Here is a 26,381-nt window from a genome sequence, read left to right as displayed (position 1 = left end):
ATCGGGGATCGTCTGAAATGTGACATTTCCCCTTATTATTCTCACCATCGAGGGGCAGTATTGGCCAAGGACGAGGCCCAAGAGAAGATGGAGCGTTTAGTTATTGTTATTATTCTTTTATATAGTGCCGTCATATTCCGTAGCGCTGTACAATGGGATTGGGCCAGCATAGAAAAGCTTTCGGGATCTCTGAGTCTGAGGTCCTGATTAAAAGACCTCTTTGCTTAAAATGTAAAATCGGACGTAAACCAATGAACTTGTTTTTTTAACAAACCGGCCTGGAATCTGGGGTAATATCCTACATTTTAATTCAGCGCAGAGAGTCTCGATTCCTCCCCCAGCACCCTCTGTCATGGGAACTCTCTTTATCTCCATTGATGGTCTATTCAAGTGTAAAATATTAGATTGTTTTACTTTCTTTTGATATCCGGCACCATTCAGTCCCACTCTTGCTTCCTGGTATGGATGGTTGGGGGGGGGTGGGGGTCACATTCTTGGTATCCTTTCCCTGCAATTACTACTTTATCTTTGAAAATGCAATGGGGTTAAGAATGGGAATTGACACTCTTTGGTGCCACGAACATGCTATATGATCACAAATATATTAAAATATCCCTTCTGCTTTATACCAGGCCTACCGAGTCAATGAGGATAAAAGCTCCCGGGTGCCGGTTGGTGACTCCCCAGCGCTGGAAACGGATGCTGATTTCGTATTGGTTATTGGCTTCAAAGCAGAAGGGTTTGGGCAGCACCAAGTACCTGGACAGACAGACAGAAAGACGAGAGGGTATCAGCTTTAACAATAGGAATGCTGAGCGGTGAGAAATACATTGCTTGCCCATGCGCCACGGCATGTATGGCATCCGTGACATTGATTTAACGGGAACTCTAAAAGGTAAATCTCATATGACATCACTAGATCATAAATTACATCACTAGATCATAAATGACATCACTAGATCAGTTTTTTTTTCAATCTAGTGATGTCGTCTATGATCTCATATGACATCACAGCGGAGACATTCATACCTCTCTGTATGCGGGAGTTTTTCTTTGTACATCTGCTCTGACGGTAGGACGTTGCCGCAACGTGAGCTCATGGGTAATATCTGTGATGTCACACTGACGATGGCTTCCCAATCCTCGGCCGTCTGTACAGAAAGGAAGCCAACGGAGAAATAATTGTTTTATGAGTGCTGATCACAAAGAGCCCTCGCAGCACTGTTGGGGGGGTTGGGGGTAAATTCTAGTGGGGCAAATTGACCTCTCTCCTCCTACCTTTCAAATGCCCCGACCTAGGTTCCATGTTTAGATTAAATGAGACTGATGAGCATTTTCTTTAAAATTTACTTAAGTTTGAGTTTTTTCTTACATCATATCAGTACCTCAGGCTCATATCGAATCATGATGTCATAGTCCATAGGGTAAGGGATGTTGCTGATGTGGAACAACAATCCCGCTCCATCTCTGACTCTGGCAAATCCAGGGCCGGTCCAGGTGATCATGTGGTCGGGCGAGTGTTCCCGGCGGATTATCTGCACGTCGGGCTGCGGGAGGACATGAAAGGAAGACGCTTTTCAATATAAATGAAGACGATCCCTTCCCTCCCTGTACAAGCTGAGAGCTGCCCCCCCCACCGACTGAGGATTTGCGGATAATTAAATGGGGCGTGGGTCGGAGATATTCTTATACAGAGCGGAACAGCGAAGGAAAATGTTACAATGAACAGCCCTCGCCATTCAATCTGTAACTGGCGTTATTCGAAAAGGTTGGAGTTTTTCAGATACATTTGGGTCAAATTGACCAAAAACGCTGATATTATATAGAAAACAACCCAAGCAGACATCAGCGAACCCAATGTTTACCCGGTTCAGCTGAACCTAACAGGATTGAAGCTGTGGGACTCGAAGCTGTGGGACAGTTTAACAAAGCGTTCGCTTTCTAACCAAACAGTGATTGTCATCCAACCAGTACCAGCAATGGTGTCTACTGGTGGCCAAGTGGCTAATAAACGCCCAATAGTATGGGTCCGGCCCGCGAAGGCTTTGCGTGAACAGACACCGCCTACGTAGCGGAGCGTTCTAAGATAACCAGCGTCTTTTCTGCGGTCTCACTTTCTGTTGCAGCTGTCGCGCGCGGCGCTGCGACGCTCTCTGCTGAAGAACGCGGATGGTCCTCCGCTGGCGACGGAGTCTCACTTTCTTCCCGTTCTGGATGCCGTTGTAATATTCTACACAATCTGTCTGGGCTTCTGGTTTCGGGGAGCCCTGCGACAGGAGACGCAAAGAAACAGGTTATTTTTTTTTTTCTAAAACATTTTTCAGATCTGTTTTTGGTGACGTTTCCCCATTTTTCCTTATTATACCCTAAATGATAATCTATCGTAACGACCGGCTCATAACGTGATATAACTTTTACATTCAACAAAAGAGTTTGCAGAATCTGGCCTTCGTTTTTTGGGATGAGCGATGCTGTCTCGCAAAAATACTAACTAGACCTGACAGGTCCGCTAACCACAAAACAAGCAGATTAGTTCCCCGGCACGCCATGACCGCGCATGCATAAAAGGCAGCCAAGCTTTTTAAACAGAATTAAAAGCATGAGAAGCGTCACTGAAGCAGAAGTCCGAAGGCGGAATTCTCGCGGATCTTCTGTAAAGGAATGTTAAAGAGTAACTGAGCAACACCAGCAATGTCTGGCGAGATCAGCCATTCATTTAAAGGGAAAAACAAAATCACATTTCATGCAGGACCCGAGTCCTCTTCATCTGTATGAATTTCACCTGCTTATCTCTGTATCTGTCATTCAACAAAGATTCTTTGGCAAATAAAGCCGTCCGAAGGGTTAAATAAAATACAGATGGCAGCCGTGGAAAGCTTTCAGGATAACTCAAGAAAATGATCATGTGAGGGCAGCCTTCGGAATTCAAAGTTAGCCTCTTATGGCTTAAATTTATTGAGCCATTTTATATTAGCAACGACACGAAGGGCAGGAAGTGATGTCATTATAAGACGTTACTTCTCGTTACATGGAATTGTTTCGGGAGATTTTAAGGGGCATTTTAAACATCACTTCCAAGTAAGTGGTGTTGAGCTCCATCGGTGGATTTATGAAGATCTGTCCATGCCTGAAACCTCACATACCGGGTTATTGGGGTCGGTGGGTGAAAGGCCCTTGGCATTTTCTGCTTCGTATGTGTAGTAGTCCAGCGGCATACAGAAGTACCCAGGCTGTACATCGTCACACTGACGCCCGATAACGTTCGAGCGACAGTCACATTGGCCATCTTCAAACGAACACCTGGAGATGGGTAGAAGGTAAGCGCGCGGACATTTGAGACCCTGGAGTTTAGTATCAATGTGTCGCGGACCAACCTGTTGTTATAAGCGCCTCCGAAGTCACAGTCGCAAGGACGGCATCCGGTGATGTCATTACTGAGTCCCCAAAACTCCGCCTGTCGTTGGGGAAAAAAATCACGCAGCATGGTGTTAACCCATTAATAGAAAGATCAGATGTCAGCTTCGTTCCAATGTTAAGCGCAGCTCACTCACCAGGCACTGGTTACAATATCGTCCCGTCACAAAGCGCTTACAGTAACAGTCGCCGCTGATGTGGTCACATGGGCTGTTCCCAGGGACGATTCCGCGCGGGTCGCATCTGCATGCTGGGATATGACGGAGAAGACGGGTGAACACAACAATCTTTACACATTGTGCTGCAGATGAGCAAAATTAGTGTTTTTCCTACAACGGTTTGCTTGTTTTTGTTGGGTTTTTTTTTGGGGGGGTACGTACGCTGACACCCCGCAGGGTCGTTTCTGCTCAGTCCGTAGAAGCTTTCCTTGCAGCTGTCGCAACGTTCCCCCCGGACATTCTCTTTGCAGCGACACTGTCCGGCAATCATTCCCAGGTTGACATTGGTGTGGCTGTCGCAGACTCCTCCGTCCAAGGAACCCACGGGGTCGCAGTCGCAGGCTGCAAATAAAATTCTCTATATGAACCTGTAGAAGTTATGGGGGGGGAGAAAGCACGCTGATCCCATTCTGATATACGTGGGGGGCAAATGGATATATCTGTGGCCCAAGTTTGTTAACTGCTACAAGAAGCTTGGGCAGATGGGCAGAAGAAGCACCCAACACTCTAACCATGAATTCCATATGAGAATCACAGTAAGGATCCATTCATGATGGAAATGCTACCTCCTAAAGAACCTGGCCTCATCTTCAAGCACGGAACCCCAAGCATCGTTAAATTGTCTTTGGTGACCAAGATTCATAGAACCATAGATGGCCGAAAAGACCGCTCTAGTCTGCCCCTGCAGAAGATGTGTAGGAAGGAGGCTGTACTCACGAATGCAGGCGTTTTCTGCCCGAATGTCTGCCCGCGGGTTCTGGTAGTAAAAAGGTTTGCAGAGCTCGCAGTTGCGCCCCACCGTGTTGTGTTTGCAGTCGTCACACACTCCGCCGCTCACCCTGCCGGTGGCCAGGAACACAGCCATGTCAAAGTGACACTTTCTGGAATGGTTGTTGCAGTTACATTCTGCCAAAATTAAAAGCAAAGGTCAGGTTTAACTGGTGGTAATTCTCCTAAAGGAGGACGTTCCATGGGGCAGAAACTTAACCCTTCAACGTTCTTAATAAAGCCGGTTCTCCTATCAGGACAAACAAGATGCTGCCGTGTCTTACGTTTGCAGGAATGAGGGTTGCTTGCTTCCGCTGGCCTCCAGGGGAGATCATGATAGAAATCTTGGCACTTCTCACAGTTCAAGCCTTTAGTATGGTGCTTGCACACACACCTTCCATGTATCTGTAAGGAGGAGAAAGTTATTATCCGCTTCCTCTGGAGACCTCACATCAAAGGTACTCAACCGAATGTATCGATGGCAGAATCATTCTTCAGATACGGACACGCCGATGTCTCAAAATGTAACTCTTTGAATGTTGTCTTCTTCACAAATTAATCGGATTAAATATGTTCTGAATATACAATGTTACTGTGTTAAGGAGATTAAGCCATGAATGTGTTAATGCCGGAGTAGGTCAATAAAATGGATCCATGAATGGACATAATTATGGACACCATAAAGATTCTTTACCATTCCTTCCGCTTGGGCTTCAACCCCTTCAACTGGAGAGCATTCTGAAGCGTGTCCATAGCAGAAACAGCTCCCGCGGACCACCAGCTCGTACACGGAGTAATAATACTTCTGGAGGACTTCTGCTCGCTGGTCCAAAAGGTTATCTCCGAGGGTGTGCAGTTTGGTGAAGTTTATTCGCAAGTTTGTAATCTGAAGAAGTTCTTCAAAAAAGAACAAGATTCTATCACAAACGATCTGACATGAACAGAAGGTTCCATTCCATGTCCATAAGATACTATCTGAGTGACGGATACAGCCAATCTTGTACGCGCTCATCAAAACTCCTGGTCCTACCTTGAATTTCAAGACTGTATGGATCTTCTACTTTAATGGATGGGTCCAGCACTTTGAAAATCACCTGAAAACACAAAATGTATCATTCTTCATCTTTTAATATTAACCTAACAAAACCATTTTAAGTCGTTTTTTTGGAACCATCGAGGAAATGTTATCAGCCTGGGCAGGACTGACATCATCATGGCTATTTGTAGTATATCTGCCAGGTGTCCCAGATTTCTGGTGGCTATTACCAGTTTTTGATGTTTTATTTAGCTTCCTTGGGGTTTTATCCCATTGACAAGATGCCACATGCCATTTCTTTGCCACGATGACCAATGGAGCGCTCAACGTTTAACGCTTTGCTCCAGAGTAGCCCTTACCTCTCCTTCACTCGACGGCTCAATGTCTGAGTAGCGTTGGTCGCAAATGACGTCATCGATTTTGTGCAGCGCGTGAACGGGGATTCCTGGGAACATCTTGGTGCAGTTGTATGAAAAGTAACGGTAGACCTTCCAGGTGCGGCCAAAATCAGCAGACCTCTCTATCAGCATGGCGGCCGGGCGAAAGGTCTGGGCAGGAGGAAGAGGGAAATATTCATGGCAGTGAGCGGATCCAATAACACAGCGATAGCTGTACGAGGTAAGGAGCAGAGCGTCTTCATTAAACTAAGATCTACAGAATATTTGGATATGCACCCTTTCTGCGTTACCTTAAATTTCAGGATGAGATGCGTAAAATGGAATTCTGCCTCCAAGTCTAGGCGAATGCTCACGGACTCCATGCCTGGGAACATGGATGGAGAAAAAGACCAAGCTTTTTTAATTTCTATATCTTGAAGTAATTCTGGTCTGATTTATCAGATGCTGTTTAACTTTGGGATGACACAAAGATTACAGATCTCGGCATCCCGGGTCAGATAATGGGTCACAGGTTTGAAGAGCATCCAGTTAATGTGGACTAAAAACACCCATGTTTCCCGGTCAACATTTGGCACAACTCCCCGGCTCGAGAAACCAAAGACACAACAGGGGAACTACGGCCACCACAGCATTTACCATAGCTAAGTTCATTAGCTAAAACCTCCTGTAACCTGTGTTTGTCAATCAATGTCATTATTTCACAGATATCTAATTTAAAGGGTTGCCTAAACGAAGCCGAGGCAGTCGGTGGCACTTCCAGCATGATCGATGTTCTGTTCCGAAGTTATTGAACCAATCAGCAACAATCAGTAACTTAACAATGAGTGATGGATAACACGATGATCCTGAGAAGTTGCTTTGGCTGCTCCTACGTTTTAATATTCTTAATATATATATTTATTGCTTATTTTATTCCTTTCAAAAATGTAGGATTTGTGAAAATGGATAGATCCCCTGTAACGCGGACTCCTCACTCCACTCACTGATACACAATATTAATTCTTGCATTCCATGCTAATTAGACAAAGTTTAGGCCCTTAATGACCCTTCTGCGGAGCAAATATATCTAATCAACCCTACAAGGGATCCAGACGTAATGGCATCATTTCGATCGTTTTTGGGTAATGATATGCAAATATATGTTAATCACCCTGTTAAACACAGATCTGTTTCAATCAGACTCGTTAAAGAGTAGCCCCTCCGGCATTCCGTGTTCTTAAAGTGACAGTAACCAATAAAATGAATCAATGCTTATCGGTTTATAGAAACGTTGCTGCAAAGCTTATCCTTCCACCGAAGAGCAAATCGAAAAAAACAAAAAGCTCTCTGCGACAAGAAAAAAACCATCAAGGGACATAACTATAGAAAATTATCCCTATAGGGTACTCTTTTCTTCTAAACTTTACAGTTAGGACCCATTTATTTAAATCTACCGCCACCCCTTGGTGCTGCATTGTGACCGGCCGCCTCTCACCGTTCTCTGATTGCCACCACGTCTTCTCTGCGTCCGGTCCGGTTAGGTATATAACGTTCTGGATTCTGTGGCTTTCCTTTCGGTTGGGGGCTCGGGAGTCACAGAGGAAACATTTTTCGGAGTCCTGTGGCAGGTAGAGAAAGTAAAGATTACTATCCGGATCCATTCATTTAAATTCTTACGGCATGGAATGTTATAGGGGTTACACCACGGCAGATCGGCCCCATTCGGCCCATCTAGCCTGCCCGTTTCTCCTGTATTAGTCTGTTACTGTTTTGGAGACATTGGAGATTATTATTATTATTATTATTGTTTTATAGCGCTACTTACAGAAACAGCAGGTAAGGAAGTCCCTGCTCAAAGGAGCTTATAATATCATATTATTATTATTATTATTATTATTATTATTATATTATATTATTATTATTATATTATTATTATTTATGACTTAGTGATTTTAAATTACTTAATGATACTTTTCTTGATTATGGGAGAATCCTAATTTATTGTTTGTTGGTAATAATACTGATTTTCATGAACATTGTAAATGTTCCCACAACGCGCGTAACCCATGGAATGATTTTTCACGTAGAAAGAATGAAATTCTAGAATGTCGACTTCCGGATGAAGGATTTCGAGCAACAAAAAATGATCAAGAAACAATAATGTTTTTATATATTCGCGGATCTCTGGGAGTCGGTTCTTCTGAATGTAATCAGTACAGAGGGGAAGGCAGGTAACCACAGTCCGGCTCAAGGTTGCAACTTGAGACGTTCCAAATCTGGGAACCTTTCCAAATCAATGAATGTGCAGAGCTGGCACAGGTAAGGAAAAGCTCAGGTGTATTGTTATGCTGTTATCCAACCTCTTCGGGAAATTAACCCTTTCAACGCCCTGTTAAGATCTGTTTTTCAGGAATGATTGTCTTGAATTCTTGTACTTGGGTGTACTGGAAAAACTCCTGAAAGATAACTCCGGTGGGATTAGGTTCCCTTATTGTGATCTGTAGCTAAGTAAGGATATATTTGTGAACTAGATGTGATATGAGTTTTACTGTACTTAGAGGGTGGGAACAGCCTCCCAGTAGAAGTGGTAGAGGGTAATACAGTGAGGGTATTAAACACGCATGGGACAGGCATATGGCGATTGAGTCGTTACAGCAGGAGAAACGGGCGACTAGACCGCCGATTCAGTTGGCAGTAGAGGGTGGAAGATGTTGGTTTGGAATTTCCAATGAAGAACTGGTGCCCACCTCCTTGTAAACTCCAAGCTGTCTCTGATAATTTGGTATCTGCCCCAGAAAGATTAATTTTATCCCTAAAAATATGATGACAGCTTCTAATCAGAGGATTATAATGTGGGAATGATTTCATGGACCTGTTTTCAAGTCTCTGAGATTTAACAGACTGTCTTCAGGTATTAGAGGGGGTGACAATGCCGTAGTGTTTCTGCGGGGGGAATGTAAGCTCTAGGGTAAGATAAAGTGCGGCGTTGGCTGTCCTCTCCCTTGGCATTTCCACCTTATCTCCGTGATAAGCCACAGAAAAGAACTTAACTCCAAGGACACGGTAATGGAAACCGTACGCTGTAGACGGTTCATTTTATACACTGTGTCCATCTGTAGCACACTGGGAAAACCAGTGCAACATTGTAGTTGCTTTAGTAAGGCAGTAACTGACAAGGCAATATATAAATGGAACAGCTTCCCAGCAGACGTGGTAGAGGCTAACACAATGATTAGACATCTGACCACCAATGTATTTCTCCACCAGGCAGCATCTCATGCAAGAAAGTGTAGAAGTCGTCGATATACCTGGAGATGGCTAACAATACAGTATTCCTGAGGACCTTCCATCCCGCAGGTGGAGGTAGCGGTGAGATTCTTGTCTCTCCCAATGAGAAGGTTTCCTGTAGCGGGATAGCAGCCTCCGTCCGAACATACATGATGAAACACATCGGGCTCCTCGGCCAAAGCGCTCAGCACTTGAGCTGATGGAGGAGGAATAAAAAGAAAACATCACTTTATACAATGACATCATACATAGACAATAGATAATAACCAAGAAACGTGTCCAGCCCTGGTTTCATAGCTTCCTAGAAATTGATGGTTTCTCAATTTATTCTAAAGCTGGAGAAGTGTGAGCCTCACCTAGAGGACAACTACAAATCTACAAACAGCATGTCTTGGCAGACATTAATTCCACCAATGTCCATATTTACAAGTTATTTTTATTGGAATTAGTATATGAAAGGAACAGTTAATTTTTAATGCGTATTTGAGTCCATTTTGGAGACATTGTCTACCTTCAGTAGGTAAATAAAGAGTTCCTGCCCCGATTAACACCTAATAAAACGCTGGACCCCCCATGCAAAATTGAAATTGAGCACAGTGTAGTGAGAAACACCATTTTCATCCTCCGTTGACAAGTTCCTTGTCCTTTATTCACCTTTCATACCGTGATATCATATAATACAAGAACGAGATTGAATCATCATGATGGGTCATGTCGTTCTACGCTACACCAGGTCAGGTTCAGACAGATTGTGATGAGATTTAATCATCTTAATTTTCCAAGCATTAAAGCTGCATTTTAATTAGCCTGAAGGAAGAGTCAAATCCAGTTTTATTTCTCAAAATAACTTCCCGTTTTTCCATTTTTAGAGTCTACGAAGAACCCAGGAGCGTCCAGACTCATATATTTCACAATGAGGTGAATGAGCTGCCTGTGAAAAATCCTTGATAAAAGAATTTCATCAAACTCTCAGATGAGATCTAGAGCCTTTCTTTCATTTCCATCCCAGAATTTGTTTCTCTCGCTTCAACTTCTTTTTTTCTACTCCCAAGCATTTTTTTTCTCTCTCCCCACCACCCTTTTATCCCATTTTTCTAGCAAGAATGGTTTTCTTTCATTGTATGGATACGAGTCGGGGGTTGGTGCTCTAAGGCAAAGGTTTTTAAGTTATTCTCAAACAAGTCTTCAGTTGAGATGCTCGAGCCTTGGAGATTCAAGATTCAAGCGATAAAGACTGGTCTGGAGACCCTGTTCCTCAAACGATCACCAAGTGGTTGAGAAGGACGTATCTCCATGTGGACAAAGTTGGGTAATGTCTCGATCTCGGTCCACTGTGTTTCTGGACGAATATACCTGCATGACCTGTACATTTCATAACGAGAGAATTCCTATACTGATTTAGCAGTTTTATACTGGTTTAGCAGTTTTATACTGGTTTAGCAGTTTTATACTGGTTTAGCAGTTTTATACTGGTTGGCCAGGATATATTTCCGATGATTGTCCTTTTCGCGTTTTGTTACATTGTAACAGACCGGCTGTATCAGAGCTGTGAACGAAACTCGCAATCTGTCTTATTTGTTCAGGTTTATAATTCCCTCCCCACGATGTTAGAGATCAAAGGTTACGGCCATATTCTATATGAAGAATTCAAATTCAGAAGCCAGGCCGAAGGGAAAAGGAAAAAAATCTGCCCGTTAACCCTTTAAATGTCGGAGGAAACAGATCTCCTAGCTAAACTAAACGAAAATCATTTATAAAAAATACATACTTCTGAGGACTGAACTGTAAAATATAGGTTTTAGGAAAGTGAATAAGGCAGGGAAGTCTGATTGGACAAATTGCGTTAGAACTCCCCCCCCCAAGGCCAAAGAGCAGTGTTGTCTAGGGTGGGCCACAGGGCTTTTAGCAAATATATTCGCTAGGCAGTTGCCTATTTTGTCCATACGGTAGGTGACAGCCCTGAGTGTCACTGGAAGAAAAGCAAACGTAATCAGTCGTCGGCCTCGTCTTAGATTCAGGAGCCGTATGTCTATCCCATGCATGTTTAAATTCCCTCATTGTATTAACTTCTACCACTTCTGCTGGGAGGCTGTTCCACTTAGCTACCACCCTCTCCGCATAGTAAAACTCCCTTCCATCACAGCTCATAGTGTAAAGTCAGGATCAGAGGTGCAGGATCCGGAGATCTAGTTGGGAAGTTGTGAGATCGGTCATGGGTCTCTCTTCTGTTCCTGGCTTTCTCATACATGTAGATCACTCCAGCTTTTTATATCATAGTCTTCATCGCAACGCCACGGATAACGCTGTTTTACAGAAAGTTATTTTTTTGTTGTTGACCCATTTGCTTTTAATGAGTTTAATTTTAAAAGTTATTTTATTCTTTAATTAGAGCGCCGAGCCACTTTCCCCCGTGTAAATGTGACATTTCTTCACACCGTTAGCAAGTAAGGATGACCTGAAACTTTCAAAGGGTGCAAAAATAATTGGATTGGTAAATCAATCCTTTAATAGCCAAATCCTCGGTGTAAAAGGCCCCTTTCATAGCCATCAACGGTGTGACATAATTACCCGCAGAGACGCTCCCAACATATTGAACTTGAACCTCCCCCAGGCAATAAACACAAGCGGTCCCCTTCTTCTGTTTCTCCTCTTCTTCTGTTTCTCCTTGTTAAGCTAATTGTTAGGTTTTAGTGGCGCCCGAGGTTAATTAGCCCCTATCTGAGCTTTAATCCCCCCAATCCCCTCAATAAATTAAGCCGTTATTTCAGTGTATTAGGCTACGCAAAGCTAGCACCCTCATGCTGGGAGGCAGAATGCCTGCATCCGCAGGGCTGGGGTATTACGGAGATACACAATGCCGGGGGATCAAGGGTTGGGAGATACGCCTGATATTGAATTTACAGACAGAATGTTCTTCCGTGGCACTGTCTAATTTTCTGTCTCTTAGGTGCAGGGATGGAGTAGCGTTGCCGCCATGTAATCAGCTAAAGCAGCATCTTATCTTCGTCTTTTGACCATGGAGCTCACACCTGTGGATGTGGTCAATCTCTTCATATACCTGTTCCCTGTCCTGCAAGCTCAAGCATTTCCCTGTTGGACGTCGTCCTGCTTATCCTATCTTCACTTCTCCATAAAGACCCCCATGAACACGCTGTCCTGCTCCATTCCTATCATAGCTGCTGGTTATGGGTGACCCTTCTTGTTGACCATGACAGTGAGCCCTACACACAAGTCCCCCCCCAGGTCGAGGTTGCTCCTATTAGAACGCTTGTCTCTTCAACCTCCATAAATCAAATATCACAACTAGGATACATCTCAAGATGTTCTGGAGAGCCTGGGTTTTATTTTTTCACCACTGAACGTTGGCCATTACGACTCCTGAAGTCCATCTTTATACTGAGTAGAAACATGAACCCAATAAAGACTTTTCCTCCGTCACTGGTCAGCCAACCGCTGGCACCTCACCTATTTCTGAATTGCACATCATGTGAAAGGCCATTGGAGAAATACATATACCCATACCACTGGACTTATACCGGGGAAGGAACGTTCTGCTTACCAATGTTCTATGACTTCTACAGGCTTCAGAGAACCTGAGAAGAGAGAGAACCTGATACGATGTTCTAGATTAATGGTCTTTTGCAGCATTGGAGAGGTTAATCTGAACATGTCGTGTTTGTACCTGCGCAGAGCCCTTTTAATCACAGCTTTGGTATGGCAGGAATGTTAAGAGGGAGAAGCAGAGATCACCGACTGAGCTAAATATTACCTTACAGAAGGAGCGGCCAAGTAGGAATAAACATACGCAGCGAGACGACGCAGAGGACTGGCTGACAAAAGGCGCTTTATTACCGCAACGAAGTTAATCCCTTTCCAAAAATGTAACCCTGCAATTCCTTCTGGATCCATCGCCCTGAAATACCCAGAGAGGTTCTGAAATTGCCTACAAGAAAGAGCCAACCATGTCCAGATAGATGACCTTGAACTAGAACTGAAGGTCAAGTTCACATTTGATTCAAAATGGAAATTCTGCACAGAATGGGAAACTTTGCATGCTTCTCTTTGGTAGATGACTGGTAGATAAATGGAACAGCTTCCCAGTAGAGGTGATGGGGAGTTTAAACATGCATGGGATAGACATACGGCTCCTGAATCTAAGACGAGACCAACGACTGATTAAGGTTTGAGTCTTTACAGCAGGAGAAACGGGCGACTAGACGGGGGCCGAATGGGGCCGATCTGCCTGCACATTCTATGTTTCTATGATTAACATATAAGAAATCTGCACCCCTTTTGGGTCATGCATGGCCGCCATATTTAACTTTTGGAGCCTTATCTGACAGGTTTCCGGCCGAGCCCCATGCACCCGAATCGCTTTGCAAATCATTTACCCGGCGGAGGTGAAGAATGCAGGTTACCCGGCAGGCGCGGTGTCTCCCTGCCGCACCCCGGCAGCTCCCCAGCGCATCAACCATAGCAGGGATTAGGATTTATTTATAAAATAAAGCCCAAGAAAAATGTGCACAATGTTCAGAATCCACGTAGTGTATATAATAAAAATCATTTGTGCCGATTAGAACGTTTCCACATGCTGACGCTTCTACTGATAACCATAAGAACCTGAGACGGCATTAGACTGTCCGGAGGAGACGTCCGGGGGCCAAGTAACGCTTAAAAGAATAATTATAATAATATTATTTTGTGCATCAAATTCTAAAAGTTGTGCATTGATGTTCTGTCCCCCACTTGGCAAGAGAGCCACCTGCCCTCCATAGCCAAATAGCCACCTTGCGAGGCTCCTAACTGTCCCACTTTGCTCTGGACAGTCTCGATTTTGCCACTCTGTCCCGAGGTAGAGCTCAGCCGGGTTTCCTGGGACCCCCGGAGAGTACATATCGCGCGTATGCAGAACTGTGCGCATGCGCAGTAGCGCTGCCAGTTTGAGTGACACTCTACCTCCCGAACTCCGTCCCCCCGCGTCCCGCTTCGCTGGGGGTAGAAGTTAGGAGGTATGCATACGTGAAATGTGATTCCCCTCCGTTGATCTTTTTCCCCTTGGCTTGTATCCGTTGGAAGCTGCAGCCCCAGCGCTTCCCTATTTGTGTATAATTCCACTGCCGGTGCGCCGCGGCGACTCGGAGACAATGTGTTCCTGTTATTAGCAGCAGGAGGAAGCCGGCCAGCATTCCTTTCCTATCCACTGCACCTCGCAAGCATCACAAGACGTATATTGCATGCTTCAGAGGTTAGACTTTAAAGCTGGCATTCCAGCTGCGGTCCTGTCTCCTTAACCCTGCCCGTGCTGGGGGGCCGTAGGCGATGAAATAGTCTGTCTAAATGGCATAAAGGAGGAGACTGGCGTGAAATGCGGGGTCTGACTTCCCGTCTTTAGACGTAATGCGCGGTATTATTTTTTATTATTGTTATTAAGCTTTTCATTATTTCTTGAATTTAGCATTTTTTTGTATAGCAAATACCCGATTTGAGAGGGCCTCCCGCGGACTTTCCGCAGTGTAAATAAGGACCTACATAATATTTGTTGCTACTTTTTGCGTTCGACACAGACACTTGGGGGCAGAACTAGAAAGAAACCATAAGGCCCCCCGACCTCATCAAGCAACATGTCCCACGGTGCCAGCTTTGCCACCAAACAGCCTGTCAGTGCCAACTTTGTCTCCAAAGAGGTTCTCTGTACCATCTTAGACCCCCAAACAGCTTTCCTGAGCCACCTAAGCCTCAAAACAGCTTGCCTGGGTCTTTCTTCTTCTGTGTAGACTGATCCAGCATACAGGAAATGGACGTGAAGTGATGTCACTTCCTGCACGCTGAATCCAACAGCCTGCAGGGAGAGAGTGTGATTGGATGATCTCTACGCTCTCCATGGAGCTGACTGCAGGTGTTACCCGCAGCTGGCAGCTTTTAAGGGGACGGTGGCCACCAGACAGCATTTGTGACCCCGGGGACCATGATTGCTACACTCCCCTGCTGATTTTGCCCCCAAAGTGATATTGGTGGAACACAGAATATATTTTCAACAAATGCAACGTATATGGATGACGTAGAACAAATGTTGACGGGGGCCACATACCTATTAACGGGACGTACAGCAACGCGTGCATCGATCCTCGGAGAGTCATTTATCACAAGTCCAGATTCCTGCGTGTCCCACCTGAAAAAAAGCAATCCAGAAAATATAAAAACTAAAATAATACATTTTACGTCACAAATGAATCTCATGGCGTTAATATTTCCCATCCTGCTGCTGTGACGTACCCAGCAAACATTCTGAGCTCCTAGAAAAGAGGGGAGGAAAAAAGGGACACAGGGGATAGCGACTGCCCCTTCCGACCCAAAAGGGAAATTCAGATGGTCCTTTGCTAAAACATTGGGACGATCGGTTACATCCCAACCTTACAGGTTCTCCAGCCTTGTAGGGTAGTAACAATGGCGTTCGACCGTACGGTCCCTTTAAATTCTCTTAAAACAATCATTTTAACGAGAACGTGCGGTAATAACCAAAAATGGGCGATGATTTAAGATCCCAGAAGATCATAAAGAAGTATTAAACACGATATATAATTAATTAATTAAATCTGAGGCCGAATGTACTGGCGGTTGCCTAGTTTCTGCCTGATGCCAAGCTGCAGTGGCTGGCAGGGGAGCAATAGCTGGCGTCATCTGGCTCAAAGGGGTAACCCAATGGCCGGGAGGGGGTATCTTAGAACAGGGGTCCCCTAACAGGAGCCTAGAAAGGATCCATAGCGTAAACGCTGCCCAAAATCCTTGCGGCCCAAAATGTTGAAATCAGAGCAGCCCGAAGGGGTAATTATTGCCCCCTTGCCCCATTACCAGCCCTCTTTGGGCATCTGGAGCTGATCTTGGCTAGTGGACTACAGAGATTCCCAGGCCTTCTTTTCTATACAGTGCGCATGGCGGATGATTGATGGGCCCTTTAAATACATTTAACCCCCAATTTGAAAGCCAGTGACCCCCTGCTGCTCATTCAGGGTTCATTAAGTCTTTACTATCTCAGAGATCGTCCCTGCTGGGTTTGCTGCGGGTTATTTAGGAAATACCCGGGGTAATTATTACTGGGGTCGACAGGGGTATTGATGGAACGTGGTCGGGGTATCCGATGGGAGACGGGAATACGGATGTTACGGGGATTTTGTCTGCTGTCTGGCTTTGTAATCCTGCTGCTTCAGCAAGTAGCCCCGCGAAGGGCATCAAACCGGGCTTTGGATTGTGTGGCGAGGCACCAGACAGCACATAGCGTGACTTGGATCACGTCATGATACCATTATGGGAAATGTAGCAAAATGATGGCTTCCAGTAGCCCCGTCAATGTCCCGTCACACTGACAGGGGCCCTAAGCGACCAATCAGTAATACAATACCAGTCTTTACTCCCTGCTATGTCACAGCTGAAATCCCTGCTTGAACACAGGTGGCCCCATTCAGAATATCTTTACCTCCCGATAAGTTTTTGATGTGGGCTACTACATTGTTTAACCCCTTAATGACAAAGCCCGTACATGTACGGGCTCCAAATTCATTGTTTCCAATGGGTTTAGGGACCGCCCATTGTCCTTAAGGGGTTAAGTGCAAAGAATTCTGTGGTCAGCGCATTTACAAAGTTCATAATTATGGCCAGAATGAGAGGTAAGATGTCCTCAACCTTATAAGGGCTTAAATCGGAAGTCATTTATTATCCACTCTTCTTAAAACCGTATTAAACAAATAACTAGGTTTAATAAATACCTAATATTGTGATATTCCAAAAAAAAAATTCTTCTATTAATACACAAGGACGCCAAGGTGCTTTGTTAGATAAGTTTATTATTATCATTATTATAATTATTACTGTTGTTGTTATTACTTCAGTATTATTATTATTATTATTATTATTATTATTCATTTTATTGTTACTATTAGAATTGTATTATTATGATTATCATTATTATTATTACTACTGTTGTTGTTGTTGTTATTACTTCAGTATTATTATTATTATTATAATTTTATTATTATTCATTTTATTGTTACTATTATTATTATTGTATTATTATTATTTCTTATTATTATATAATTTAAACAATAGTTAAAGGTTGTGCTTGAAGGGATTCTGCAAAAAACGTTCTGCTCGTAACGCTGTAATGCATCAAACTGTTACACAAACTGTTATATTTCAGATAAGAAATATGTTTAGGCTTCACAGGCATTCTAAAAATGTGAGTTTTTTAAAATATTATTAAGCCTTCCATTTGTTTATGAGGAGTTCCGATATATATCCAAAGAGAGAACATCTATCCTGGACCCCCCCCCCCCCCCGTATAACGAACACGCCATATTTATAACTAATGCTGCAGGACAGCTTTACATGCGTGTTATTTGTACCCGTGTGTTACATGAACCTGATCTCTAATGATGCAAAAAGTAACTATTATACTGTGCGTGTGTCACATTTGGCTGTTATGAGGTCATACTGTCTCGTTACCACGATACGTGATTTCATGCTGGCAGGGCTTTATCATCTAAATACATGGACCACATATTCCTTCCTCATAAAATAATGAAAGTTGGCCGGACCCCTTAACCTACTTTTAGGTGCTTAAATCTGTAAACCTCGTCCTCTTAACTGGAAACCCAATTGAGTTTGGTTTCCCGCACCCTCCATTCCAATATGTCTACAATACGGAAGGCTCCCAGCATTCATAGGCAGCCGTCGGACTCGGGTCTGTATCAGTCGTTGGTCAGAATAATTTTATGCCTGTCCCATCACTCTAGTACCATCTACCACCTCTGCCGGGAGGCTGTTCCATTTATGTGCAAACCCTCCCAGTAAGGTACAGCACTTGCCCATCGTGGCGTCTGCCCCTCGGCACCGATCACGCATAGAAAGAAGTTAAGAACGTTACCTTGGTCAGTGAACGCTCCTGTCCTCCCCAACTTTGCTGTGGAGAATAAAACTCAGACAGAACGGAGGAGATCACTTCATATCTTATCTTCCGGCGGAGTTGAGTCTGAGTCGGCTGCGATTCACCCTCCCAGGCCACGGGGACTCTGATGCCAACTCTGAAGCGTGAGAACCGTGGCCAAGTAAAAACAAACGAGCAGCGAGGGAGCGAGTGGGTAAAAATAACGGGGTTACTCTCCCCTCCCTCCATTCCCATCCTAAACGGAGCGATTCTTATTTAAATTGGTGCTGTCACTGCCAGGCGAAGAATGAAAGGGGACTGCGTGGTTTCCAGGCGACAGGAATGCAGCCATTGATTCTTTCTGCTCTGTGGGTCATACACTAAGCCGGCAGCCTCGTCTCGACGGCTTTCAGTCGCTGCCGGATGGAGCGGTCTCCTAACCGCCTGTGTGCCGGTCTCACCGGGACCGCTGTCCCCCATATGAACTGAGAAATCCACCGGGGAGGAATCGGTCATTCAGAACATGAAAAAGCGCGTTGGAAAATGATAAAGCCCCAGGGGAATGAGCCGTTAACCCCTGGATAGAGGGGCGGTTTTGTTAAAGGTGGCAGGACACCTGACTCTGGGCTGTCACTTAGCCTCATTTTAATAGAGAAGAACCTTTAGAACAAGAGGTCATAATCTAAAACTAGAGGGTCGGAGGTTTAGATGAAATGTGAGAACGTTTTAATTTAATGAGAGGGTAGTAGATAAGTAGAACAGCCTCCCAGCAGAAGTGGTAGAGGGTAATACGGGTTCGACATGCATGGGGTAGGCACACGGCTCTGGAATCTAAGACGAGACCCACGACTGATTAAGGTTTGAGTCTTTACAGCAGGAGAAATGGGTGACTAGACTAGGAGAACGTATCTGCGGACTTCTCATTAAAGGGGGCAAGTCCCTGGCTGTGTGCGTATTAATAGATTGTAAGCTCCTAAGAGTAGGACCCTCTTGTCCATCCGTGCCCCCATGTCTTAACGTGCGTTAACCTTATTGTCAGTTATGTATTTTGTCAGTTATACTATTGATCATTTTTACAGTACACTATTGGAATACATCCTCGATATCTGCAGGTGCTCTGTATATTATTTTTTATTAATTTATATAGCGCCATCATATTCCGCAGCGCTGTACAACGGGTAAACAGTATACAACATAACAATTGCAGAAACGACTATATACATATATAACGTCATGGAGGATGGAAGGAGGATTCGGCACGGCTTTCATCCAGACGTTAACTCCGCGCGGTGCACAGAATCACACAAAGAATCGGAGCGTGACACCCGCGAAGTGGGACCAAAGCAAAGTCTCCTTAAGAATGTAATTAGCAGACACAAGAACCCGTCTGTCCACAGAGGAGCGATTGTGTGAGATCCGCGAGCTGTTAGACCAACGCGTTGAATGGCATTAACGTAGACAATTAGTGAATTACTCTTTAATTACCGGTCGGATCAGACGGCCGCCGGTATCAGCATCAGACCGTCCCAAAATTCCGTGTGTATATTGGGCAAGATTAACATCAATTAACGCAAATAAATAAAAACAGAAACAGATTTATAGAGGGGCAATATTCAGAAAATGGGTAAAAGATGAGCAGAGATGTACCTAGAGTATTTGGCACCCGGGGCAGATCCTGTATGTGGACCCCCCCCCCCCACACACATTTTAAAGACACCCACAAAAAAGTTAATGTTGGCAAGAATATTCATTGCGCAAGTTTGTAAAGTATGTCAACTGGAAAAAATGAGAAATCCGTGACATTTACTGAACAGATATGGTACAGCTTAGCTCCCATCACTATATATACTGAGCCAGACATTGATGGTGATACAGCATAACTCCTATCACTATACACTCAGACAGACATTGACAGTAGCGCAGCATAACCCCCATCACTGTATATTACGCCAGAAATTGACGTGGTAAGCCTCTGCCCCTGAAGCAGCCTGCCTGTGCCCCGATCTGCCCCCTTAACAGCCTGCCTGGCCAACTTCTGCCCCTAAACACTTATACATTCATTCACTCACTCCCTAACACGACTCTAATCATCCTAAAGCAAAGGTTTGAGGGAGAGATTTGGCAGGGGATGGGTGGGGAGTGGGCAGGGGATGGGTGGGGAGTGGGCAGACCTAAACACTGAGCTCCTGGGTGAAATCAGGAGAGTTGTCAGATATGCTTATGGCTGGTAGTGTGCTCTGCGCTGAGCTCTCCTTGCTTTCCATGCGCTTTTGACTTTGGGAAGTTCTCATACCCAATTAGATTGCCGTTAATACGGGATGTTGGCCTGGTTTGCCCAAAACGCTGCACTGGAGGCCATGCGAGGTGGAATTTAAATTGCATTTATACAGGCATTAAGTAGACTGCTCCCCAGCGCCCCCGGTTGCCATGGCCTGTAGGCAGCCGCCTGCACTGTCTGTTTGGCTACTACATTCTGCGTCTCTGTTTGCCCTGCCCCGGGGCATAAACTCCACAGCGAGGATGTTGTGGTCTGAGCTAACAGAGGGTGAAACCAGGGTCACAAGACTTTAATTACCACCATGTCAGTCACATCATCACAAATACCAATGTAAACATACTCGCAAAGTGTCCCTGGTTAGAAGGGCCAGTCCCTCTTTGGGACTCAAACACTCCCTGTCCCTCTCTCGTCCCGTCACACCCCTCTTTTCTAGGAGCTCACAATAAAATGTATAGAAAACAGCACAAAATGTTTTTATAAATGGTGAAAACCCAAGAAAGTGCTATCTTAGGGTCAAGTCAATGGCCTGGAAATACAGCGACCCACAACATATCCTCCCCCTGGAGCCCTTCTGTGCCCCTACAGAGCACAGAAAGGATCTAGTCATGTTGTAAATGCTGCCTTGTTACGTTAGACATCTTGGCAGCCTTATCGCCAATTGCAAGTGAACATCTTCCAAAAACTCCTAATGATTTTGTCCCTGAATATGCAGACGAGAGCGCACAAATCTGCTCCTGCCTCCTCATTGTTCCTCCCCGGCAGTGACACTCTCCCCTCTCCAGTTTACTGTCCTATTTGGAGAAGGTCCACAACCCCTGGACGTTTAGTACATCAGAGTAAATCCACAACTCCGTAGTCTTCCCACAACCAATGAAAATTATTCCAGCGCTACTTTTACAGGGGGTGGTATTAATATGTATTTAGTTAAGGGGTAGTAGATACATTGACTAACCTTCCAACTGATGTAGTACAGGTATGTGCCAAATACTTTTTGCCTGCCATCTATATTTTGATGTGGTGTGGGAACACTGGCTGTGAAAGAGTTAAATACTTTATTTCTGATGCTAAACTATGGAGCTGTGGGGTAAATATGTGCAGGGACCCTCTGATGTGTGAAAAAGATAAAATAAAAAAAGAATTCAATCAATATCAAAAAGATTTTTTTTTATTTATAAAATTAAACAAAATAAAAAAAATCTATCCATAAAATGTAAAAAACAAGAATTATTCTATCCACATTTTTTTTAATAAACCAAGAATAATTCTATCCATAAAATTTTACAAAAATCAAGAATTATTCTATCCTTAAAATTTTTAAGAATCAAGAGTAATTCAGTCCATGAAATAAAAAAAAAGTCATGAGTTGTGCTATTATTTGAGGGGAAAAATCCGATATTGTTAATTTTCTACTCATTATCTCTAAGAACCGTGTCACATATTACGCTTTTACTCCATGACTTACGCCCCACTTATAAACCTTTCCGAGAAGTAAGAAGGGGCAAAGTCTCCCGTTCAGGGAAAAGTCAGATAAAAAGAAAAATAATACAAACTGACCTCCCGGAGAACGGCCCGATTATAAGACGGCGCGCGGACGTTGGATTCCCGGGCGCGGGGGGCTCGTCAGCTCTTCTTGGCTCTATGGTTTAGCTCGCTTTGTGGCGATGTTTTTCATCGCTCTGGGGTGTGGATCCTGCGTGCCGTCTCGCCGAGATCTGAGAATGGGCGAGACTCGTCGGTGTTTGGATGGAATGAATTACCTGCTCCCGTCAGGTACCCGATCCCTTCTCCCTCGCCGGCTCGTATCCGGAGCGTTCCTCTGTAAGAAATCAGGATTCCTGCCAAGTTCGGGGAGGGACCGGCGGAATCCGTGCTTCCCCGTCAAGGTGTGGAGGCAAACATTGGAAAATGCGCAGGTTCTGCCTTTTCAACCTTTGAGATCCATATTTCACGTCTTGGCGGCTTACAGCGTTTTATGATCTGCATTTAACCCTTCACGCGCTAGATGGGGTGCGCAGGAAGGGTTTCTGTACATTGTACCCACGTGAAAATTCCCGTAGGTTTTCTTGGAGTAACGGAATGATTATTCCGGCCCGACTCCTGCCTTGGGATACGGATTATAGAGAAAAGCGTTGAGACGTTGGACTCCGGAGTGCAGACGATGTGCGCCAAAGCGAGCCGGGATTTACCATAAATTGGCACCTTACCTGGGGACAGGTATCTGCCATAAAGTTAAACACAAACACTTCATACGATAGGAACTAAACCGAGAACCCCGGAGCATTCCGGCTCTTGGGGCAAATTATAAAATAATAATAAAAAAATAATATATATATAAATATAGTGTACTATACATATTGTTTGTTTGTTTTAACAATGTAACATTACGTTACAATGTAACAAGCTCTCCCCGTTATTAATGCAGGTTAGAGGGTAAACGTTGCCCCTTTGCCCATTTTCAGCTCCATCATGCCCAGTTCCCTTTATAGCCCCGACGGAGCCGCACGCTCCTCTATCCCACGCCTTCTCATTAATGCCTTTAATAATAACTATTTGTTGGTTGTTGTATTAGCAGGATACGTATTCTCGCAGATATTATTATTATAATCTTTTATTTATAAAGCGCCAACGATTCCCGAGGCGCTTCTTACAGTCCCTACATTTAAGGGGTCTGGCAAAACTAGAACTGACTAAGATCACCCCATACATTAAGGAAAAAGTACCCGGCGGGCCCACTTACAAGCAGGCTGGTCCGGACTGGGCCAATAACCGGGCAATTAACCGGAGATCACATTCACGCAATTTGCCGTGTAGAACCCTGCGATACCCTCACACCCAGCAAATATTCTGAGCATCTAGAAAAGAGGGGCATCGGGGGAGAAAAGAGGGACACATAGGGATTTGGGACAGAGGGACTGCCTCTCCTAAGCAGGGATACTTGGGAGGTATGTGGGGCCCCCCCATATTACTAAGGCCATGCAGTACGCACACTTTTTACTTATATTTATTTAAAACATAAGTAAGGAAGCCGCGTTAATACGAGGTTACCGGCGAGTTATATGAATGGCATATTCTGCGAATAAAGGGTTAAAATAATTGTTCACCCCACGTGACAAAAGCTTGCGAGCTGGAGGTGGATTTCCCTTTGTCTGCCCTGTCAGAGATTTAGTCGTTTGTTTGAAGCCCGTGTCTTTAATGGCATGCGATGTATACATACTGTAAACCAAACAAAAGGCTTGTACCGACATCTGCCGCGCATGCGCACCGCGCGCAGTGAATATTACACACGACACATTCTCTTCAGGGCACATGGATGGATGTATTATAACCTGGATTTATATTAAATATTTTATATATATTATTATGTTTTATTAGTTAAAACAGATCATGTTCATTATTGTTACTTGATATATATTTATATATATATATATATATCATGTCATGGGCCGGGGCATTCAACATCTACACCAAGCTAATGACTCTTAGTATAGCTAGCAGGGCTGGATTGAGATTCCGGGGACCCCTAGGCATTTGTGCTCCACCTAGAGCTGTAAAGGTAAGATATAGATGGGAAACAGGCTGGGGGTGTAAGGATGGAGGGGCAACAACAAAGCCCCGAACCCCTCAAAATTGCACAGATCCATTCTACTTTAGCTGAAGACCCCCTATCGTACACGCCAAGAGACACCAGAGGGTCCTAATCCAGCACCGGTCGCAGGTTCTATATTCCCCCCCCCTTTTTATTGCTAAGTAAACGTAACATCCTAAGCAGAATATCATTTACAGGAAACATTCGTTCTTCTTTGGGCTTCTTGCATGGAATTTGGTGAGGATTCCGGTTTGTTGAAGGGCTGTCGGCTTTGCCTGGGCAAATCGCGAGCAGATTTTATTCCCCAAGACGTTGAAAGACGACAAATGGCAGGTGGGAGATTTGATAACGCAGGACCCAAGTCATCGAGTCGGGGAGTTATGAAAGGTTCAGAAAAAAGGTACTTGAAACGGCACACTCTTCACCAGGCGTAACCACGCTGCCACCTGCAGGACACAACAGGTATTACCGCAATGATGTGATTGGCTCTTTACGCTGCGATCCTCCGAAGGAAGTTTCATGTTTCACGTAGTCATGTGACATCGAAATAGAATTTGCCAAGTAGATGGAACATTTAGAATCAGCCAAAAGAAGATCTAACAAGTTTCACTAATACCATCAGTACGACGGCAGCAGCCAAAAATGGACGCCTTTCACAACCAATAGTAAATATTCCATTTGATGACACAGCTGGGAGATTTTTTTCATTATTTTATTCCAAAACATAACAAGAATCTGAAAATGTATATTTCATGCAGTTTTCCTATTGAGTGAATTCTGCAGAGTTTTCTCTCGTTGTGTCGCGAGCGAGATCTGCTCCTCCTTGGTGGTTGTTGGGATCAGGGAATGGATCCTCAGCGAGAAGCAGAGCGGTGAAGTTTTGGTGAAATTCTGCCACTTGTCGGATGTGCAGAAGACACTGTCTCTTTTTGGACACCTTCTTCATAACGGGACGATGGGCAAAGCTTTCCAAGATGTTGATCTAAAAGGTAAAACAAAACGGTGTCTCTCACAGAACTCGACCTAATTATTATATGGGGTATTCCAATTGAGATATGGGAGCAAAAAAGTAAATTTGGATCTTCTAGCATGTTCCACGTATTACACACCTTTGACCAGTCTATGCTTTGGCCAGGGTCATATTCTGCCCTAGGCCAACTCAGCTTATGCCCTTTGCAGATCCAAGGGGATGACCAGCAGTCATGATTCTGGTTACTAATGTCACTTAGGGCTCTTATTCCTTGGGGACCTATGCCGTTTTGAGAAAGATAATGCTAAGCATCCGAACCGCTTCATTCCTTACTGTATTCACGGGGTCGGGACCGGTCGCTTCACTGCACGCTTGGAGTAATCGCTGCTGAGATTGCTCCCGTAGAGTCCTCCACAAACCCTCGGCACTAAGAGAATCTATGGAGAGGAACGCATGTGTTGGAAAGCTAATAGTTAATTTAAACAAATAAAGTAGGACATTGAAATTATCGTTTTTTTTTCATCAGAGGATTGAGAAGATGAGGTCTACTAGTCCCTCCATCCACTCTCACACGATGGAGACTATTTTTCATCAATGCTTATATATTTACATTACCATTTATATGTCACTTAGCTGTTTTCATGCAAAACAAGGACATTTCTGGCTGTAACACAATTGCAAAGAGGATTTCTAACCATCAATTAGCCTTTTAAACTTAAACTTGGATCAGCGAGCACAACGTGCCATTGGAACAAAGGAGGGATGGGAGTGATAAAGGGCCACTGGAACACAGGAATGATGGGAGTGATAAAGGGCTATTGGAACACAGGAGTGATGGGAGTGATAAAGGGCCATTGGAACACAGGAGTGATGGGAGTGATAAAGGGCCATTGGAACACAGGAGTGATGGGAGTGATAAAGGGCCATTGGAACACAGGAGTGATGGGAGTGATAAAGGGCCATTGGAACACAGGAGTGATGGGAGTGATAAAGGGCCATTGGAACACAGGAGTGATGGGAGTGATAAAGGGCAATTGGAACACAGGAGTGATGGGAGTGATAAAGGGCCATTGGAACACAGGAGTGATAGGAGTGATAAAGGGCCATTGGAACACAGGAGTGATGGGAGTGATAAAGGGCCATTGGAACACAGGAGTGATGGGAGTGATAAAGGGCCATTGGAACACAGGAGTGATGGGAGTGATAAAGGGCCATTGGAACACAGGAGTGATGGGAGTGATAAAGGGCCTCATCAGCCGTTTCCAGCTACATTTCATGTTATTTTAATGGACAAAATTGGCTTATCTTTCAAAATGAATGATATTTCTAAGTGACCCCAAACTGTATGTGGAGGCTTGAAAGACCTTGCTCCATGTGGACCTTCTGGTATGAATCTGCCCCGGCCAGACCTCCACTCCACTATATCGATGTAACTAAGAAGATCCAACAGCGATGCAGTTATGTAAATTACTGGCCAACTTTCCAAAACTTCTGAATTTAACAACTCAAATTTTGTTCTCTTGTTTTCT

The 26,381-nt window shown here is 44.3% G+C and overlaps 1 protein-coding gene across 4 annotated transcripts in view; it reads right to left on the bottom strand.

Moving 5' to 3' along the window:
- The window catches only part of LOC128499877 (laminin subunit beta-1-like), a 33,495-nt gene extending 11,314 nt beyond the window's left edge, over positions 1 to 22,181 (bottom strand). For 2 of the 4 annotated variants that reach the window (XR_008354824.1, XM_053468846.1), the window contains exons 1-18: positions 21,851 to 21,982; positions 15,190 to 15,270; positions 9,122 to 9,297; positions 7,309 to 7,432; positions 6,125 to 6,198; positions 5,796 to 5,984; positions 5,431 to 5,494; positions 5,095 to 5,297; positions 4,685 to 4,805; positions 4,350 to 4,538; positions 3,795 to 3,974; positions 3,552 to 3,664; positions 3,375 to 3,454; positions 3,144 to 3,300; positions 2,115 to 2,267; positions 1,386 to 1,547; positions 1,030 to 1,151; positions 639 to 759 (exon numbers count right to left, since the gene is read on the bottom strand). Coding sequence is in view for 3 of the 4 variants with exons in the window: in XM_053468846.1 (XP_053324821.1) it covers positions 639 to 759; positions 1,030 to 1,151; positions 1,386 to 1,547; positions 2,115 to 2,267; positions 3,144 to 3,300; positions 3,375 to 3,454; positions 3,552 to 3,664; positions 3,795 to 3,974; positions 4,350 to 4,538; positions 4,685 to 4,805; positions 5,095 to 5,297; positions 5,431 to 5,494; positions 5,796 to 5,984; positions 6,125 to 6,198; positions 7,309 to 7,432; positions 9,122 to 9,297; positions 15,190 to 15,238 (2,277 nt within the window). In the remaining variant the exon portion in view is untranslated. Of the gene's footprint in view, positions 1 to 638; positions 760 to 1,029; positions 1,152 to 1,385; positions 1,548 to 2,114; positions 2,268 to 3,143; positions 3,301 to 3,374; positions 3,455 to 3,551; positions 3,665 to 3,794; positions 3,975 to 4,349; positions 4,539 to 4,684; positions 4,806 to 5,094; positions 5,298 to 5,430; positions 5,495 to 5,795; positions 5,985 to 6,124; positions 6,199 to 7,308; positions 7,433 to 9,121; positions 9,298 to 15,189; positions 15,271 to 18,018; positions 18,038 to 21,850; positions 21,983 to 22,053 lie in introns of those variants that run through there. The other 2 variants (XM_053468847.1, XM_053468848.1) reach the window with 2 other exon arrangements.
- Positions 22,182 to 26,381: the final 4,200 nt, after the last annotated feature.

This window comes from Spea bombifrons, chromosome 6 (genome assembly GCF_027358695.1).
Source record: "Spea bombifrons isolate aSpeBom1 chromosome 6, aSpeBom1.2.pri, whole genome shotgun sequence".
In the NCBI taxonomy this organism is placed as follows: domain Eukaryota; kingdom Metazoa; phylum Chordata; class Amphibia; order Anura; family Pelobatidae; genus Spea; species Spea bombifrons.
The sequence above is the reverse complement of the archived record's forward strand: the minus strand, read 5'-3'. Positions and strand labels throughout refer to the sequence as shown.